The sequence below is a fragment of the Stegodyphus dumicola genome, chromosome 1, assembly GCF_044657685.1.
Source record: "Stegodyphus dumicola isolate Sdum_Otavi_A_Nest chromosome 1, ASM4465768v1".
Lineage (NCBI taxonomy): Eukaryota > Metazoa > Arthropoda > Arachnida > Araneae > Eresidae > Stegodyphus > Stegodyphus dumicola.
Window position 1 is genome coordinate 263,808,849 of NC_140768.1, and position 19,051 is coordinate 263,827,899.

Consider the following 19,051-nt stretch of genomic DNA (forward strand, 5'->3'; position numbering starts at 1 on the left):
TTCTCGTTACAAACTGTGGATCTTTTTCTAATTGCAATCAAACGTTCCCTAAGACGACCACGGGCAGTTTTAGGCGATTGGAGATATATTCCTTAAAGAATGTGACTGTCTTTGACGTTTTTCTCTCATTACTGAATTATACTTTCAGAAGTGCTGATCACTTCAGAGGCGGTTGCAATGAAAAGGTTCACTGCATTTATTTGACATGTCTTTAGGTAGAAATACCAAAAATCTCCAAGCATCTTCATTAAAAACATAAAACAGCAAATACAGTTTAAATAATAATTTCTGCAATGAAAAATTAAGAGTTTCTAGGCAAAACTAAACAGTTCGGCCAGCGGGCAATTGAAAGTTTACTTTTGGTCCCACTAGGCAAAAAGACACAGAAGTTGTTGCACAAAGACTGTCTTCATTCACTGTTCTACTAAGAGTATCAAATGTAAACAAATTGCGGCTTCTTTATGTTTAGCACTACTTAAACATTTTTTGTTTATAATTCTGCTACTATTACTTGCAGATTACTTAAAGGCGTAAATACCTTAACCGAAACATAAGAGCAATGTAATTCATTCACTTTTAAAGCAAAAAATGGACGATTTACCAAAAGATAAAAAACTGATACTTAAAAAAATACTAGTAGTAATTTTAAATTTATAACAATAAATGTTAACTACCTAACTTAATTATTTGCAACTAAATGCTCACCCTCAAAAGTTAACTATGTTTTAAGGCAAGTTATCGCCTTTCCGTAATATTTAGTCCTAAGGCACAACACAAAATTATGAAATTTAACGAAAAGCGTTATTCTTGACAGCTAATGATACTCAAAGTAATACAAATCAATTTATCACCTCTGAAGCTTATTGTAACTTTACGTTAATTTAGTTACAACTCCAGCAACTCCACAAGTAGCTATGGCATAAACTGCCTCAGACAGGCAAAGCGCAAAACTTTCAATGTTTACTAACCGCGCTAATGTTGTCGGCTGATTTCTGTCTTTCTAGAAAAGCAGCAGCAGTGACAACAGACTTGCTTCTATTATGATTATGCTTCTTATTTTAATCTATGCCACTTGTCATCAAATCTGCGTAAACTCCTGTACTGAGCGAGTTCTTGAAGCGACACATTAAAAAAAAGTATCAACATAAAGCTAACTTATCAAAATGTACAAAGTGTTATTAACTTTCTTTAAAATGTATAGGATTATTATTATAAATGTAAAATATAGCTGTTTCAACAAATTCTGTAACTTAATGCTAATTACTTGATAAATTTTACGAATTTGGTTTTATTCTCGAGTGTGTTTTATAATTATATTTAATATTAGATTATATTTAATGATAATGCATTCTGCTTATAGGTATGTTTTATTCTTAGAATTGTATTACGAGAATAAAGTTCGGGAGCAATTAAGCATAATTGCTTTAATTTATTCATTTCCTATTTGCTGATAGGTGCGTAATTGTTTCCATTGATGGTCCTTAAAAGTACTTAAGTTCTGTGCAGAAATGTGTACGAACCCTATAATTAACATCACTTCAGTGTGTTGATAAATGACTGATAATCGCACTCGCTGACAATAAATTCAGTGTAGGTTGTAAGGATTATGATAATTTTAACAACAGTTAAATTTTGAGTTAAACTTTCTTTCCCATCGATTCTTAATTTCAACTTACCACTTCCGGCCAGAATGTATTTTGAGAATTAACGTCTGAATGCTAATGAGGAAGAGCGGTAGTTAACCGCGGAATTCTTGGTGAGAGAGATACTAGATATTCTGGCTGCACGCGTCCGCCTTCAGGCTACTCTCTCGTAAGCTATTATTACGCTCGCCCGTACTTTAGGCCCTTGATAACTTCGCAGTCAATTAGCGTTAAGTCAATTAGTAGGTGCCGATTTTATATTCAGAATGTGACTCTTCTGAATTATTTTTAAGTCTGTTATTCTCTAATATATTATCTCCTGAGCCTTTGAAAGCGTTACTAACGCAACGTTTTTTAAGGAGCAAAACAAAACTATAAGCTATTCATAGTGTCGATTAAAAATTTGAAAAGTAATTCGATTTTAAGACACAGTCGTTTTTGGAAATGTTTCTTTTATTACACACACACACACACACACACACACACATATATATATATAAAGGTAAATGCGTTATGCTAAAATAAAGAAGTGTTTTCAATCCTGTTTCTACATGTTATATTAGTGAAAATTAGGATTACATTTTGTCTGAATAGTTTTGGGGAGAATAGAAACAAAGAGGAAGTTTTATTTCAGTCTTAGATCGTTTTTTTCATTGACATTACGTTTTAGTCAGTCACTTTGAAGTTTAGAGTAATTGATAAATTGTCTCCTTTAAGGGATTTCCGGTCAAAAACTGAGTTACGTGGTTCCGGGCTGCAGCTGTCAGCTTTTCTCTATGCCAATTATAAATGAAGGGAACAAAAGGTCCTTTCCTGACAAAATTTTTGAAGTGGATACTTATTAAAAATAGTTCATATTTGATTAAGGGGAAAAAAAGTGGCTTAATTAATTCTGCGCGCTAAGCACGTGAATACGTGAAAAGGCTTCCGGCTTGCATAGAATTTCATAAAGAAGAAAAGATTTTTGGTCTTGCTGAGCGTATTTGAATTTTCTCGACAGGAGAAAGAGATTCACGTGCAATTATTATAAAATACTTTAAAGTCTGGTTTGTTAAATAGCGGAGATAATTATTTGATTCATTTGCTATCAGATTTAGATATTTTCTTCTTTAAATCTGAAGCATATCTGCATGCCATGCAATGTGCAGACTGATTAATGTGTTTAGTTTTAAATTTTTTAAAGTAGCTGATCTTTTATTTAATGGTAGTTTCCAGTTATTCTTTGCAATGTTAGCGTATTCTAATTAAACCCAACCTTTATTATTGTTTACCTTCTAATGGGAAACGCTTAAGCATTGAGCAAGTTAATGATGTATATCTGCCTTTGTTATGTGTATTCATGTAAAGTAGTGATGCTTTAAATTTAAGTAAGCTTTTTAGAGCATTTTTTATCTGTTATTAATCGATTAAAATAATTAAGTATTCATCCTCAACAATACTCAATTTATTTAGAAATTAACTGGTTGTCGTTCTGTGTGGAGAGGGAGAATCTTTTTGTTAATGGTTTATCGTATTTTTATTTTATTTATTTACTATAAAAAATAAACAATTTCATCTAATTCCTTCTAATAGGTATTATTTCTGGTCGGAAATGAGTTAGCAATATTTCTAATCATTATTTTTGTTTTCCTTTTCATATCTTATATTATTCGTGTTTTATTTTAAGTTTTACATTAGACTTACGTTTTACGTACTTGTATACGTATATATAACATTTTTCAGTAAAATATGATTAAAAAATGGAAAAGTCCTGTTTTCATTATGCATATGCCTTTATGATGGAAGCGCAATAATATGGAATACACCAGGGAAGTTTTACAGTAGAGGGTTCAGCATTAAAATAAATGTCAATAAATGCTCTTAAAATAAATGTCATTCTTTTTCCTGTTTTTATTCTCGGTGCTACTTCAGTTTACTGATACAATTTTCTATATTTTTATTTTCTTCAATTAATTTTGTAGTATTACGTTGGCTTATCTCGCCAAAATAAAAAATGTGAATTCATATTTATGCTTAAAATTAAATGTTTTTACATTAAAATTGCGATTAATTTCTCAAATTGGAATTATAAATCTACGACTTGCCATTCAAGGTACATAATCTATATTTTATATATATGTGATGAGCTGTTTCTTTATCGAATACGCATTATTAAAAATTAAGACCGTTTATAAATTTGTAGTCGGTAGTTTCATGCCGACTGCAATCGAGTTCAATTGCATATGATCCAGGAGCCGAAGGATGGCGAATAGAAGAAACGCAGCCCAAAAACTGTTTTTGCGGGTTGTGGATCTCAGTCGGGACCAGCTTCAGCATTTTTGGCTGTTCTCTTCTAAGTAAATTTTGAATTTAAGTATTAATAAATTCAAAGGGAAGCCACTTTTATTTAAATATCGCGCGTGAGAACAACTTAAATTGCGTCCTCCAAAAATCGGCACTTTAGGCGATTTCCTACATCTCATACACTTAGTGCCCGCGCTGGTGAGAATAATTCATTTGATATAATGCAACAGTTAACTGAAATTTGTAAAACATGATATTCATTATTTTTGATTTAAGTGATTTGAATAAATTAATTCTTTGGACAATTTAGTTTGCCTAGTGAGTGGACACATCTTCTGATCGGAACATTTTACCGTCATTGATGAAATTGGGTCGTATAATAATGTTCTTTAGCTCGAATATCAGGGTAAGAAAACTGCATCCCCTCCTTTATTGCGCTTGTTGCATACCAACTAGAAATAAAGGAGTAACTAAGAAAGTCAACTTAAAGGGAAAAAAGAAGAAGCTGTTCACTCACTAAATCAATCTTAAAAGTACGTTTTACTGCGACATTTGCGGTACAAACATGTAAGAATTTGTAATTGTGGTAAGAATTTATAATAAATCATTAAGTTTGGAAAAAAAAAAAAAGAGCAAAAAACTGCTTAATCCCTCCTTGCTTTGCAGCCAATTACTTCGTTTAAAAAAATAATTACCACATCCCCTTTCTCGGATAAATAGATTTGCCTTAGTTCTGTTTGATTGATCAATTACAAGCTTGCTTACTTCCGCTCAATCAGCCAGTGACAATTAAAAATAAATTGTTGTCTTTAGCAGTCTTTTCAGGAATAAATAATGTTTTCTAAGAAATTGTAATTAGTTTATTATATCCGCTCTAAAAAAAACTTAAAAGTAATTTTTTGTGTTTTAAATAAAATTAATTAAATGATTAAAGCGATGCTGTTCTTAACCTGAAATACTCTTTGCAGAATTTTACATTTCATGTGATTTTTCAGGTTTGCTTATCTTGATTTCTTATTTCAAGGTGATTCGTCATTTAGGATGTGTTTTCAATTTGTTCATCAACTTCCGTCATTGTTTATTCCTGTCTCACCAGTGCCTTTCTTTGTGATAGTTTTCTGGCTGTTTAAATTGCCTAATGTCTTTTTTATGCTGAACCGTATATTCATTGTCTTTTGCGAAATTTTCCTATTTGTTGCCTGACTGTGATTTTTAGTTTTTCATCGAAGATGATTCGAAATCTGTAACTAAGTAGATTAGAACGATTCTGCAATTCAATTCTTCCTCGGTCAAAGCTTATTTTTTAAGATATTAGATAACTCCTTTTGGTATAACTTCATTCGATGTGTTTCACCACCTTGTTCTTTTACTTGCAAAAGTATAAAATGATGGATATGACCAGCCTGCTTGTGATAATTGAGAGTAAGATGCTGTCTTTTTAAAACCCATATGTTTTATAATATAATACAGGTTGTTAATTAATGAATTGTGTGGCATAGCGTTTGTTTTATTGTAATAATAAAAAACTAAACGCGTGCAATTAATTGATTGTATACTTATTAATTAAATATTTATGCTCACTGGTTGCTTGGAATTCAAGTGCTGAAGTGTAGATTTATGAAAATCTTGTGTTTCCATTTCACTCAGTTTTTTATGAGGTGCCCGATCGGTTTGATCATTAGTTACATAGTCAATAAAGTTAGATTCAGATTTCGGGTATCGCTTGGCATTTATGACTGCAGTATGTTTGCGAAATAATAAATCATATAAAAATAAATCAATTCGTATGTACTTTCGAGAGACTGCTGGTAGGGATAACAGATCCTTAAATTCCATCTCCTAGTGTATGCTTTTTCAAAACTTGGATGATGTTAGGAAAAAGAATGTACTCTGATCTCTGATGTCTATAAAACTCAATTGTTATGTGGAACTTAATTTTCGGTGTTTGAGGAGAAGAAAATGGCCTGTGTAATAACTGAAAAGGATAATTTACAAAATAGTACTTAATCAAATGACGGAGCGAAAGGCAATTTGATTCTTAGTCAAAGCAGAGTCTAGGCGCCCGATCCAAGCCATGGGTCAGTGAATCTTAACCTTTTCTGGTTGACATACTTAACTGATCTCATGACACTGCAGTTTAGATTTTGAATTATTATTTTTATTGCAGTAGTTATGAGTATCATTAATATAGAGTAAATATAGTTATTTTTACTACTATTACGAGGGTTGGAACTTTAATAGTGGCAACACAACTCTCAGCAAAAAGACTCGTCCTGCCTACGTCACGCGCATGCGGAGTGACGCGATAAACGAATCCTTGTATTAGCTCGCGGTCTAAAGTAAGTGTTGTTAGGATGTTTTCAAAACAAGAACAACGATGTTGGATAAAAATTGAATGTGCCAGAGGTTGTACAGCACGACAGTGTCATCAAGGGGCTTCAAGAGGCTTGCGGGGAATCTGTATTGCCTTACAGAACCGTAGCAAGATGGGTGAAAGCATTCAATGAAGGACGCCAAAACGTGGCAGACATGCTGCGGCCAGGTCGTCCGAGCGCATGTGACTGTGCTGCACATTCTGAAGGAATGCCTGTCCATGAGAAAAATTGCTTCACGATGGGTTCCACATCAATTGACGGAAATGCAGAAATGGCTACGATACGATGCTGCCCAAACCCACCTGAAGCGCTATGAGCGCGAAGGAGATGCTTTTTTACGCCGTATCATTACACTGGATGAGACTTGGGCCCGATCGTACCAGCCAGAACTGAAACGTCAATCAAACGAATGGCGTCATCACTGATCACCACGACGTTCGAAATTTCGTCAGAACCCCAGCAATGTGAAAGTTATGGTGATTCTCGTGTACGTACGACTGTGATGGTGTCATCCTAACGCATACCGTCACTGCGCAGTATTACTGCTCATTTTTTGAGCACAATCTCTGACCAGCTTTGAGAAAAAAACGGCGACACTTTCTGCAGAACGCTCCTCTCATTTTGCATGACAATGCTTGGCCGCATGCAGCGCAAGCTGTGACTGATTTGTTCAAGCGATGGGGCTGGGAAGTGCTTTACCATCCACCATACTCCCCAGATCTAAGCCCTTGTGACTATGACTTAATTCCTAAGATGAAGGAACCACTTCGTGGCACTCGCTTTCAAACTGTTCCTGAGATTCTTGCGGCAGTAGACCGGTCCATTCAAACTATCAACAAAACAGGCGCTGCTACAGGTATTCTGCGACTTCCACATCGTTGGAAACGGGTTGTACACAATGCTGGCGACTATATTGAAGGATTGTAAAACATGGTGACATGAATCACTTTTGTATTCCTTGTAAATAAATAGTTGCCACTATTAAAGTTCCAACCCTCGTATTATACTACACTTGTGTGACTATTATTAAGTTTGTGCGTGATGAGTTTCACAACAGTTGTATTTAAACTTTATGTCATTGCAACCCCATAGAAATGCAGACGACCCAAAAAAAAAAAAACAATTTCGCGACCTATAATTTGAATACCACTCTTCCATAGAGTTTGTAAAGCCTTAGTCTTATGGGAACACTTTCTTTCATAACTGCGCCTTTTTATAAAAGTGTGCTAATCAATGTAACAAACTTAAAAACTAAATAAATAAATAAAATACGAAGACGTGTGATACGATTTTAGGCTCCCTAAAGTCCGGGGCTCTGGATCTTTTGAGCCCTGTTGTTAATTCTGCCCTATATGTACTATTTGTAAACCGTCAAGTGATTAATGTCGTGTGTAAATTTTTTAAATTTTGCTTTTATGACAAAATAGCCATTGTGTTTGATAATTTCTTCGGGGAAGTTTTCAAGATTTACAAGGGAATCTCAAAAACAGATTTACAAGAGAGAAACTGCACTGAGGAGTAAAAAAATGCGTATTGCCGGTCCTGGCTCGATCCCATTTCATGGAAAGAAGGGATATCAAATTGCATTATTATTATTAAAACAAGTATTTATACGTAGATAAGCAATTTTCTGTCAGACTTTCGACATTCTCTAGAATTTTCGAAAAGAAATTCTGAAAAATAAGTTAGTTGTTAATTCGGAAATCCCCGAATCTCTAGAAATAAAAAAGTTTGGTAAAACACAACTACTACGGTAGAATGGTTTGGCAAGCAAATTAATCAACAGTAATAGCTTTTCCTGCTCTGATTTAACAAACCAAAAAAAAAAAAAAAAAAAGAAAGGTTTTTCTCTGTTTCTTGTTATTCAGAAATTAAATGGAAAGTTTTAATGCAGCTTGTCTTAGAAGAAAATGAATTGCTGACTCCATTTTTAATGTGCTATATATGAGAAACATTCTTGACGATGGCGTAACTAGGGTGGGGCAAGGGAGACATCTGTCCCCGGGTGCAGCATCCAGGGGGCTCCAAATTGATGCAATGAAATTTTAGAATGAAATGTTTTTCATTCTTGGCACATAGAAAGAGGCGTAAAATCTTCAGTTGTACCCAGGCGCTGAAAACCCTAGCTACGTCTCTGATGAAAGCCTCGAGGGCTATCTGCCTAAGCGGAGGGATGCCTTCGTGGAGGACTTTCTAAGGAAAACTGTCTCGTATACACCTTACACATGGGGAAAACCACGAAAACGCTCATGCAACCAGCTCGTTCGCGGGATTCGAACCTCGGACCGAACTACCAGTGTTCAGTGACTTTACCTCTCGGCCGTTGGTGGGCTAATATCATTAATGATCAGGCGATATTTAAGGGTTATATTAATTACGACCACTAAGAGCGGCAGGGTGACATCATATTTAATATACGATCACTTAAAGCGCCTGTAGGATAAAAGAAAAATCGATAACGCACCGCGGATTTAATATTTTGCAATTCAGGGCCCCGCATAGTTCCCGGAATCAGATGTTAGAGACCACTATTTCTAAGAGATTTTTCTTTCACTAGTTTACGTTTTTGCATAATTTTACCCGGGTTTAAAAAAGTGTGAAAATCCTTCATAAAAAAAAAAAAAAAAAAAAAAAAAACTCCCAAAGAATGCATTCTGCCTCAGTAAGGGCATGCTGTCGTAGTACTGACTTATTTATCACATCTAATCTATACTTGGCTGTTTGTGTATAATTTCAACTGATTTCCTTATTGGCTGAAAGGCATGTTGTTTCAAATGCGCTTTTATAAAATATACTATCTGGATATCGTGTAACATGGAGCTTCGAGTCATGCAGTAAGCAGTTTCCTGCTTGAATAATTTCCTTCGTGTGGTCTTACCCCTTTCTCCCCCCCCAAAAAAAAATTTACGGATATAGCTCCAAGATCTGTCTCTCTCTCTTTTTGTTTTTTTTTAAATTTATATTTTACTTGTATATTTTATTTATTTATATATTATTTTTTCCCCATAACACCATACGATAGACGTAAACTGATAACCATCAGAAAGTTTCGTTTTTATTCCTAGACTTGTCTGAGCTAATTAGGAAACATTACCCTTAATTCTTGGTATGTCAAGTTCGTTGAGTTCGTTGAATGTTGCCAAACACGGCTTATTGGTCTTCTGTAATTGGTTTCGAACTCGCATTTTCACTGTAAAAGTTTTCTAAATTATAGTATCGTCTAAATTATAGTACAATTTACATAAAGTCAAGCAAAAAAATATAAAAAATCTGGAATAATTTAGCCTGCTTGTAAATTGGGGTGATGTTGCTTATTAGTTAAACAAAAGTTTATAGTTTTTAAACGGAAGAAATGTATTTTAAAAGATGCGTCCAAAATATACAGCCACAAATAGATGTGTTGTGGGTCTTTTTACTGCTATTATTAGCCAAGTCCTCACATCTTTAAATAAATCATTCTTTATTTTTAAATGTGTTCGCTTAGATACAATGCAAAGTGCATGAAAATAAGGCGACAATAAATAAGGCCTTTCGAATATTTTAAGAACAAACAGTGTTTGAATTTATGAGCAAATTTGATTTTTAATTATTAAAATTTCTTTGCTTTGTAGCAAATGTAATCTTTTAATATTATATAATTATATTAATTGCAGTTTTCAAGTGCTTAACACGAGAAGCATTTTTTTTCTAATTCGGGCACCAAGTTTCCTGTTTAGAATTCTCAAGATCTCTCTATAGTCTGTAAACATAATATTTGAATCTAAAAACTGAAAATATGTTTTCCTCTCTGTCATTCTTTCTGAGTATGAAATTAAATTCTTATCGTAAGTTATTGCTGAATAGTTCTGTTTAATATAGAGAGTGATTGTACAAAAATGACATGTCATTCGGCCACCTTATGAAATAGTGCATACTTCATAAAAATGGGTCCAGGCAAATAATTTATTGTTTCCTAATAAAACTGGATATTAGAACGATGAAATTGTCAGCAAGGGTAAAAGTATTGCATATCTTCACAAATATTAAAAAAGAGAAAAAAAAAACATTTCTCAAAAATTTTTTTATGAAGTCTTGAAAGAAAGCAATTTGCGTGAGTTTAATACATATGTTACGCTACTCCATCACATCTGATTTTTCTTAAACCACCGGCTCTTTGAGACTCCTTTTTCCATGAGTAAAATTCTCTTAACCATTTCTTGGGAAAACTGCTACGCTGTACATCTATAGTTAGGTTGTTTAATTCATTATGACAAAGCACGCGAGGGCTATCTGTCTAAGACCAAGGAGGTCTTCATGAATGATTTTCTAACGAATATTATCTTACGCAGAAAAAATCTGATGTGGACCCCATATGATTTCCTTATATGTCCTATTAAATTATACTCATTTTTTGCTGCACTTCATTTAAACGTATTTTCTCGAATTATTCTAATTTAATTAACCTATTTCTCAAGGCAAGTCGAAAATTACACCAAAAGCTGCAAATTTTGAAGTTAAATATCCCATTCAATTTTTGTCATACGAGAGTCAGACTTCTTCTAATTTTATTTTTTCATGACGAATATGAAACTTTCCCAAATATAAGTGTAGGAATCGGTTGACCGAATTAAAAATTAGGTTTCGCTACTTGTGAAGAATATTTTTTCTTTTAAATCTGACATTGCCAAAACATTAATATTTTCATCATTTAAAATACTTCAGTAATTGGAAGTATATGACAACGACCAACGGTTGTGAAAATGAAGGCCGAGTAAGGGGGTGAGTGTATATACATGTTTGTTAAACATGTATTTAAAAAAAAAAAAAAAAATATATACATGTTTAACAAACATGTATATTAGCAGTTTTGTTATTTTTTAGCAGTTTTGTTCTTCTTACAACTTGACTGACGCCTTTGAGTTCTTTCCGTGTCTTTTCTCGTCTGTCACACCCTCTATAAAAAAGGGGGGGACAAGAATTCCCGCCAAACTGCAATCTCAGCCCAATGGCCTATGCGGATTTTATTGTTTCGCCCAACTACGTCACTCGACGAGAAGGAAGGTTGGTTTTGCACCCTTTTCCAAAAGATTTTTCGGATGCAAAGGACGGCACCTCTCAGATCAGTTTATTCGTTTCTTTTGTGTATTTTTTTTTTTTTCCTAATAAGACCCTGCGACATTTGTTTTCTTGCAAATTTAATTGCATTTTTATTTGATTACAGCACCATTCTCTTTATAAAAGTTCTAGCTTCTTTAAGCTTTAAAGGACCAGCCTGTACGTTGTTGTAATTTTTTTTTTTACTAATAGCAGACCGCTATTTATTTTATTTTGATTTTGATTTTAATTTTACATTGCTCGGAGTTGTAATTGCTTTTAACACCCTAATGTGTATTTCAGCGGACGCGTCGGGAAAAAGGAACAGAGCAGTGAAGCTCCAAAAAAGGATTTATTCCAAAAAAGATATATTCGGGAATACTAATGTTCTTTTATAAAATTTTTTCGCATTAAACAAGAGCTTCAATGGTCTGTTTCGGCGAAACGCGTAATGGTATTTAACCTAGTTCGACAATCAGTTTTTCTCCCTTGAAAAGCCAATTGAGAGTAAGAGTGGGTTAATTTACCATTTTCCGCTATGTAATCATTGTATTTTGTTTTGCTGCAATTTATGTTTTATTTTTAATTTTTACTTTTTATGTATTGGCATTTTTCAGTCTATATTTTTTATATGTATTTACTTTTCTTATATATTTTTTTCCGTCAATCTATTTTTCATGTGAGTTAACTTTTCACATATCACAGCAGTCAGATTAATTTTTTCGTGCATTAGCATGTCTTCCAGCATTAATTTTGGCAGTTTTTTCGCGTGTTTACAGTTTTTTCCAGTTTTTCCAGACAAATTTCTTCTTAGTTTATATTTTTGTAATACAGCGTTTAAATATTTCGTGGAGCTACAGCTCCTGGTAACCTTTTAGTAAGATCGCTGCAATGTTTCTACCTACTACTATTATTTCGTGTTTGTTAAAATATATACCGTGTGGCCATAATTAAACTGACAGCGCTCACAGTGTTATGTAGCGCGATCTATTTGCGAGAACGACGCCACATTTTGTAGGAAGATTAAACAAGACGGGGGACGAAGGATTCCGCGGAAAAACAAATTTCCAAAAGTCACCGCAAGGGGAATATTTGGTGATGTGTAATAGAAAATAGAGTGTTAACAAATGCAAATCAATACGGAAATTACCTTTTATTTTGCATTCAAATGAGGTTCAATGTGGCTGCCGTTGTTGTAGACCACATATTGCATTCTGTGCACAGTATGCACAACAGCAGAAAGAAACATGTCTGCAGGAATCTCCCGTACGGTCCGTGATATGTTATTCTTCAACGTAAGCAAGTCCTGGACCACTCCTTGATAGACCTTGGACTTAAGGTAACCCCATAGCCAGAAGTCGCATGGGGTAAGATCAGGCGACCGAGGTGGCCATGCAATTGCAAAATAGCGTCTAATGACTCTTTCTGTTGTGAATTTCTGTCTTAGCATCTGTTGCACCCGTACAGCAACGTGTGGAGGGGCTCCATCTTGCATGAAAATGATTTCCCCCAGGCATTGTCTTTGCTCAAGTGCCGGAATGACAAAGCTGTTCAACATGTGGCGATATTTCTTTCCGGTAACAGAACAGGTTTCCGGTCCTGTCGGGGTAATGTTCTCATAGAAGAATGAACCTACGATAAATTCCGCTGTGAATTCACCTTTGGTGAATGTAAGGGAATTGCTGTGACTGCATGTGGTGGTTTGTCATCCCAAATTCGGCAGTTCTGGGTATTCACAGTTCCATTCAGGACAGGTCCTGAAACAGGACCGTTACCTTTGCGTTCTTTTTTTTTTTTTTTTTTTTCCCGTGCGTTTTAAAAGCACGAAGAGCGACTGACGCGTTGCACTGGTTGAGGTAAAAGAATTTGACCAATAACGCACGCTCGACTAAAGAAGGAGACATTGCACATAAACTTTCAATCCGATTGATTCGAAGCGTAACACATTGCCTTTTAAAACCCAAGCAGCTGGCACTGTGCGAATGGATGTAACGTGAAATTTGAATAAAGAACTTCTTCTTCTGCTCAGCGTACGTGATATTGCAGATCACGAGACTTTATCGGTGTTTATGTAGATTTTACGCTTTTTTAAAAGTGTTGCCATATTGCACTTGAACTAAATCAGAAAATGTGCTTAATAAAAGGTAATTTTATTCCGTATTAATTTGCATTTGTTATCACTCTATTTTCTATTACACAGCGCCAAATATTCCCCTATTGGTGATTTTTGGAATTAATTTGTTTTTTCGCTGAATCCTTCGTCCCCCGTCTTGTTTAATCTTCCTACAAAATGTGGCGTCATTCTCGCAAATAGATCGCGCTACAGAACACTGTGAGCACTGTCAGTTTAATTATGGCCACCCGGTATATATATACATTTAAATCTGCCGCTTGCAGTAAAAGAGGGAGGTGCTTAATTAGATGTTATAGCAGTCTCATATACAAACTTTCAACGTTCTACGGCTAATCATTTTTTAGTTATGCGAGATGCGTACATGCATGCATACATACATGGTAACAAAAGCTATATACGTACGTACGTACATACATATGTACATACATACGTACATAAAGTCTGATGTCACTCAGAAATCCTTTTTGAATTCACTTTAAATCCATTTTACAATCCGTTTTGGAAAAACAATCCTGTATTCTGACGTCACGCAAAAAACCGTCCAGATGGGTTCGGGAACGTTTAAAATGGATATTTCTGTTGAAATATACCTGAATTTTTCGCTATTACATTATTTCCTTTACTTCGGACTTAGAAATAAAAACAGAGTCATGTAAACACGTGCAGTTTATCTGAATTCAATCGAAATGTTAGCGTTCATCAGTTTCATCTACTTGACCATTAATAGGCCTCAGAGTTAACGTGTTATTCGTTCTGAAAGTAAAAAAATGATATTAAGCATTGTTAGCAAAAGTTGTCGAGCCGTGCGTTTCAAGTAGTGATTGTTATGTCGTGCGTGAATTTCCTTCAAAATCTAAAGAGAGAGGGAATTTCTTATTTCAATTAAAGAAGTAAATCCCTTATTCAGCATACATATGTCTTTTTGTAATTTGAGTTGGTAACCTATAAATTGTGTTTCATATGCTTTTGGGGATTAACTAGCCGTCTGCGTAGTCAGTCGGCTTTAGGTCCGATTATGTAGAAACCGGTTAATCAAGAGTCTAATGCTTTTCTTAAGTTGCTTGATTTGATATCTTATTTTATGCGCGTTTTAAAATTTAAGGTTCCGTATAACAGGTGATATTTTTTTCCTCTTAACTTAGTGGTAAATGTTTAAAATAGCTTGTAATTCAAAAATTGAAATGTAAACTTTTTTTTTTTTTTTTTTTTTAAGTTTAATGCTATTTTAAAATTTAAACTTCTTGAGAATAAACTGTTGAGTATCAAAAGCCACTTTTATATTAGCAACTTAATTGAGTGGTTTATTTCAAAAACTCTTGTGTTACTTTATTAGTCTTGAATATGTTATAAACCGTTACTTGTAAATGAAGCACTTTTTGCATATAAATTAAAATACTCTGGAGTTGAATTAATTTTCATGAATGTCCTATGTATTTTCCCGGTATATAGTGCATATATATATTAACTGAATAAGAAATTTTGAACTAATCCACAAAGACACGAAAGAAATAAGATTCAAAACCAGTAAAATCCAAAATTCCCTAATTAGTATATTAAATGTAATTTTACTATACTGAAGTATTTATATTTTTGTATCTTCATTATAATAGTATGTGTTATTTTGCTAGCTGTAATGTTGTTATTGAACTGTACGTTTCATAAAATTTAAATATAAACTGTATAATTTGCCATGCCTTGCAGTTTAGCTATGTTCTAATTTTTAATAATATTTAATTATTTAATTTATTTTCCCAGTCTAGTATTTTTTCCTACATCAGTTGGCGCTGAACAAATTTTTGAAACTACTCTCATATACGCCCTCGCTTGGCGAGAAACTCTACGGTGCCATATTACTATCTAAATTTTTAGTCTACATTTCGAACTTTAAGCCTAAAATGTCTCCAAAAACGCGGTTTTCGCATGTGCAAAAACCACGTTTTGAACACACAATTTAAGCTAAAAATCAGAAATACCATATACACAGAGTTCTGTTTAAACTTTAAAAAACATCTACGAGTTGCACAATCTAGGCATTGCGCACTAATCAACAAAATAAACCAAAAGAACTAAAAGAAATTTCAAACAATTAAAAAAAACAATAACTACAGAAATTGATACTAAAAAAACAATGAACATAACATTCTGCAAAATAAGAACAAGAATAAAATAAAATGCCCTTACCATAAACGAATGCTTCTTCGAACAGCAGAAATACCAATTTCAAACATCACCAAAAATTTGTTAAAAGCATCTTCTCCCGTTTCAGAACAACGATGGAAAAATATATAAACCACCAAATAAAACTCAAAATCGAATTTTCGATTATAAGTGGGCAACGTAGCTTTAACATGCCGCCACTTAATCTCGAACGTATTATTATAACAGCCAGACTCACTATCTACAAAATTGATACTATCTTTCACAAATAAATGTTCAAAACCTTCTTCTCCTAAATACTTGTGAGAATTTCTATTTACCCGAAAAAAATAGTTGTACCAGACAGGCGACTAAAAGTTGGCCAACATGTCTTTCATTGCATCTTAAATCATTTAAAACCACACGAACCAACTAGCAACTAAAACCACTGCAGTAAAATCCAAGTTTCCACGTAAAAAGGGTTGCCATAGAAACCAATATCGCCGCATTTGGGCGACCTGAAGGCGCATATAAGAGTAGTACCAAATTTTTAACAGTCATTACCATTGAATTTAGCAATTTTAACAGAATATTAATTTTTCGTTGCAGAATTGTTTGGCAAAGGCTTTATATGATAATGTGGCCGAAGCTCCAGATGAATTGGCCTTTCGGAAAGGTGACATACTGACCGTCTTGGAGCAGAATACTAACAGTCTGGAAGGATGGTGGTTGTGTTCCTTGCGAGGCAGGCAAGGTATCGTGCCTGGGAACCGTCTGAGACTGCTTCCCGGCATGTATGATCCAACAGGTCTCGGCAATGCTGGGACAAACTGCATAACAGATGCGTCTCATGCAATGAGGAGAAGTTGGGCCTCTAACCCAAACAAGGTACTTTTCATTTATTTTAAAAATTCACTTTTGTAAACGCCGTAGCATGTCTGTGAACTTGCATGTTGTTTATTTTCTGATTATGCAACTGGTGTTCGTAAGTCACTGATCCTAATTACTGCCGTATGCTTAAGCTGCACATCCTTCAAATGCTGCTGTGTAGTCTTTTTTATGTAATGCAAGGTGTTTTTATTTCTTCATAAGTAAAATTGATTGATATTATATCTGAACTTCTTAAAGGGAAGGGGATATTCAGCATTTCTCGACGACTTATCTCATGTTTCTAAAACTGTTGATTAAATCCTATAATGCAGAGCATATGGGAAATTTTAGTTTTCTGTTCCACAGAGTTTGTAGAGACAATCATTTTCTGTCAGTGTAACATCAACAAAGCAAAATTCTATTCGAAACATTTCTGTAAAATAATTCGGAAATGTTCGGAAGAGTTTAAATCGCATGCGATCTTATGAATGTAGAGCTATCTCAAATTTCTTTTTGAAAGTTTAGTAGTTTTCAAGTCGTCAAGTGCCAGATAACAAAGCATCATTTCCTTATCGGTAAAGCTGATTTTTGCACTCTATCTAGTTAACGAATTGCTTAGTCATCAGAATTAGTACCAAGCTATGCAAGTCTCGAAAATGTCTGCTTCTTCCATCTCGACTAATGTATGCGCTGTAAGCGCGGTATTTTCCGTAAATTATTAAATCATATTTAATTCCTTTCGAAGATGCTTCTGAATTAATTTTGAGCATCAACTTATCCTTAAAGTTGGCAGCATTTGTTTAGTATTTTTGCTAGAACATTCATGATGTGACCGAAAATCATTATTTGCGTTAATAATTGTTCAGCGTATATTAAGTTAATTTGAATTTAGAAAACATCGTAATGGACGAAGTAAAATTTTGAGGAAAAGAATGCCAAGCCGAGCAGTAAAGCTGTACCTTTCCTTCAGAGGTACAGGTCCAGAAGAAATTGAATTGAGGATCTTACATCAAAATTATTAATATAAGTAAGTCTAGATTTCATAAATACGCAGGGAAAAAGGAATGTGTCATTTCTGTGCTTTTTTTTTTGGGGGGGGGGTTATATTGTTATTATTTTTTAAAAAAATTTATGCACATTATTGTCGTGCTTTCTGTTTTTGTGAAAAGTAAAATATTTAATTAAAATTTTATTTTTTTATAAGATGAAGTGCAGGACCTTTGTTAAAATTCTATAGTTCAACCATTGATTGTGTTTGTAATGACAGCATATTTGACTGAAATTTGGAATCTGAATTCCATCAAAGATTCAGAACCACGCCAATAAGGGGGGGGGGGAAGAGATTTAAAAAACTCGCCGAACTACTGCTTGGAATAAAATGAAATTATCTTTCCAATAAAAAAGAAGGTCATATTCCTTTTTATTGATCCCTCTCTAAAAACGGAGATTCTTCAGTGAATATATATATTAAACATTATTTCAAAGATACAAGTTTTTCATTCTGTACTGAATTTCATATGCGGCACCGATCTGTGACATGCGAAAAAAATAGTTTTGGACCATTTGTTACGCGGATTTATTTTAGTTTAAGTGACATTAACAAAAATATTAAATGTTTTTTATATTTTTTTATTATTAGGTTTTGTTCATGCTAGGTACACATATTAAATTGCACCCAATTCCAATTAAACTCTTGTTACAATTGAAAGATTATTACATATCTTACTATTGTTGCAACTAAACATTTTTGTTTTTAGCCCAAAGGGCGTTATCCCAGAAGGGCTATTAATTTCGTTTTGGCATTTTTCGTTGAAAACTTTAAATATCCGTTTTACTTTTCAAATTGTTGCCACCAAATACTGTCGCTCTAGGTTATATTTAAAGAAATTAAATAGTGAAGAATCTGCATAAATGTATGTTTCTCGCATTGTGATGACAAGGATACCTAGAGCCATCAAATTTTGAATAACGTAATCCTCTACAGAATATGGGCATCTGGAGCCCTAATTTGGAATTTGTATTATCGATTTCACATTTTGTAACACTTTAACGAATTTTTGATTAACAAACTCAACGATTTTAAGCGGGCAATGGCAAAACTGTACGCCATTTTTATCTCCAGCTTGCGAGACTGCGTATCGGAAATTCTAAAAATATTCTCTTTCTAAACTATTTTGTGATATTGCTGATGAATTGAATTTTATGGTTTAAGGGCGAAGAACATGATATTTAATAAATAAAAAAAAAGGCAACACACAAAACGTTTAAAAAAAGGCCCCTTTTGGCATTAAAAATCGAAATATAATAAATAATGATTCGCCACGTTGGCATCAGGGATATAAAGTATTAGTAGATGTAAAATCAACGATGTTTCTACATGTGCTAGAATATTTCGGTTTGAGATGTATGCCAAGCAGATACGCAGCTGGGGAGCTAAATTATTGGTCGCACAAATTTATGCTAAAATTATTGTTTCTTCAATAACAAGGTATTTTATTTAGTGCCGAAATGAAATTTAGATCGGTAAACTGTCCACG

The 19,051-nt window shown here is 33.9% G+C and overlaps 1 protein-coding gene across 2 annotated transcripts in view; it reads left to right on the plus strand.

Annotated features, from left to right (window-relative positions):
- p130CAS (Serine_rich_CAS and FAT-like_CAS_C domain-containing protein p130CAS) overlaps positions 1-19,051 on the plus strand; it is a 157,110-nt gene that overhangs the window by 116,776 nt on the left and 21,283 nt on the right. For both annotated transcript variants that reach the window (XM_035355588.2, XM_035355587.2), the window contains one exon: positions 16,254-16,532. In XM_035355588.2, the coding sequence (XP_035211479.1) occupies positions 16,254-16,532 (279 nt within the window). The remainder of the gene's footprint in view (positions 1-16,253; positions 16,533-19,051) is intronic.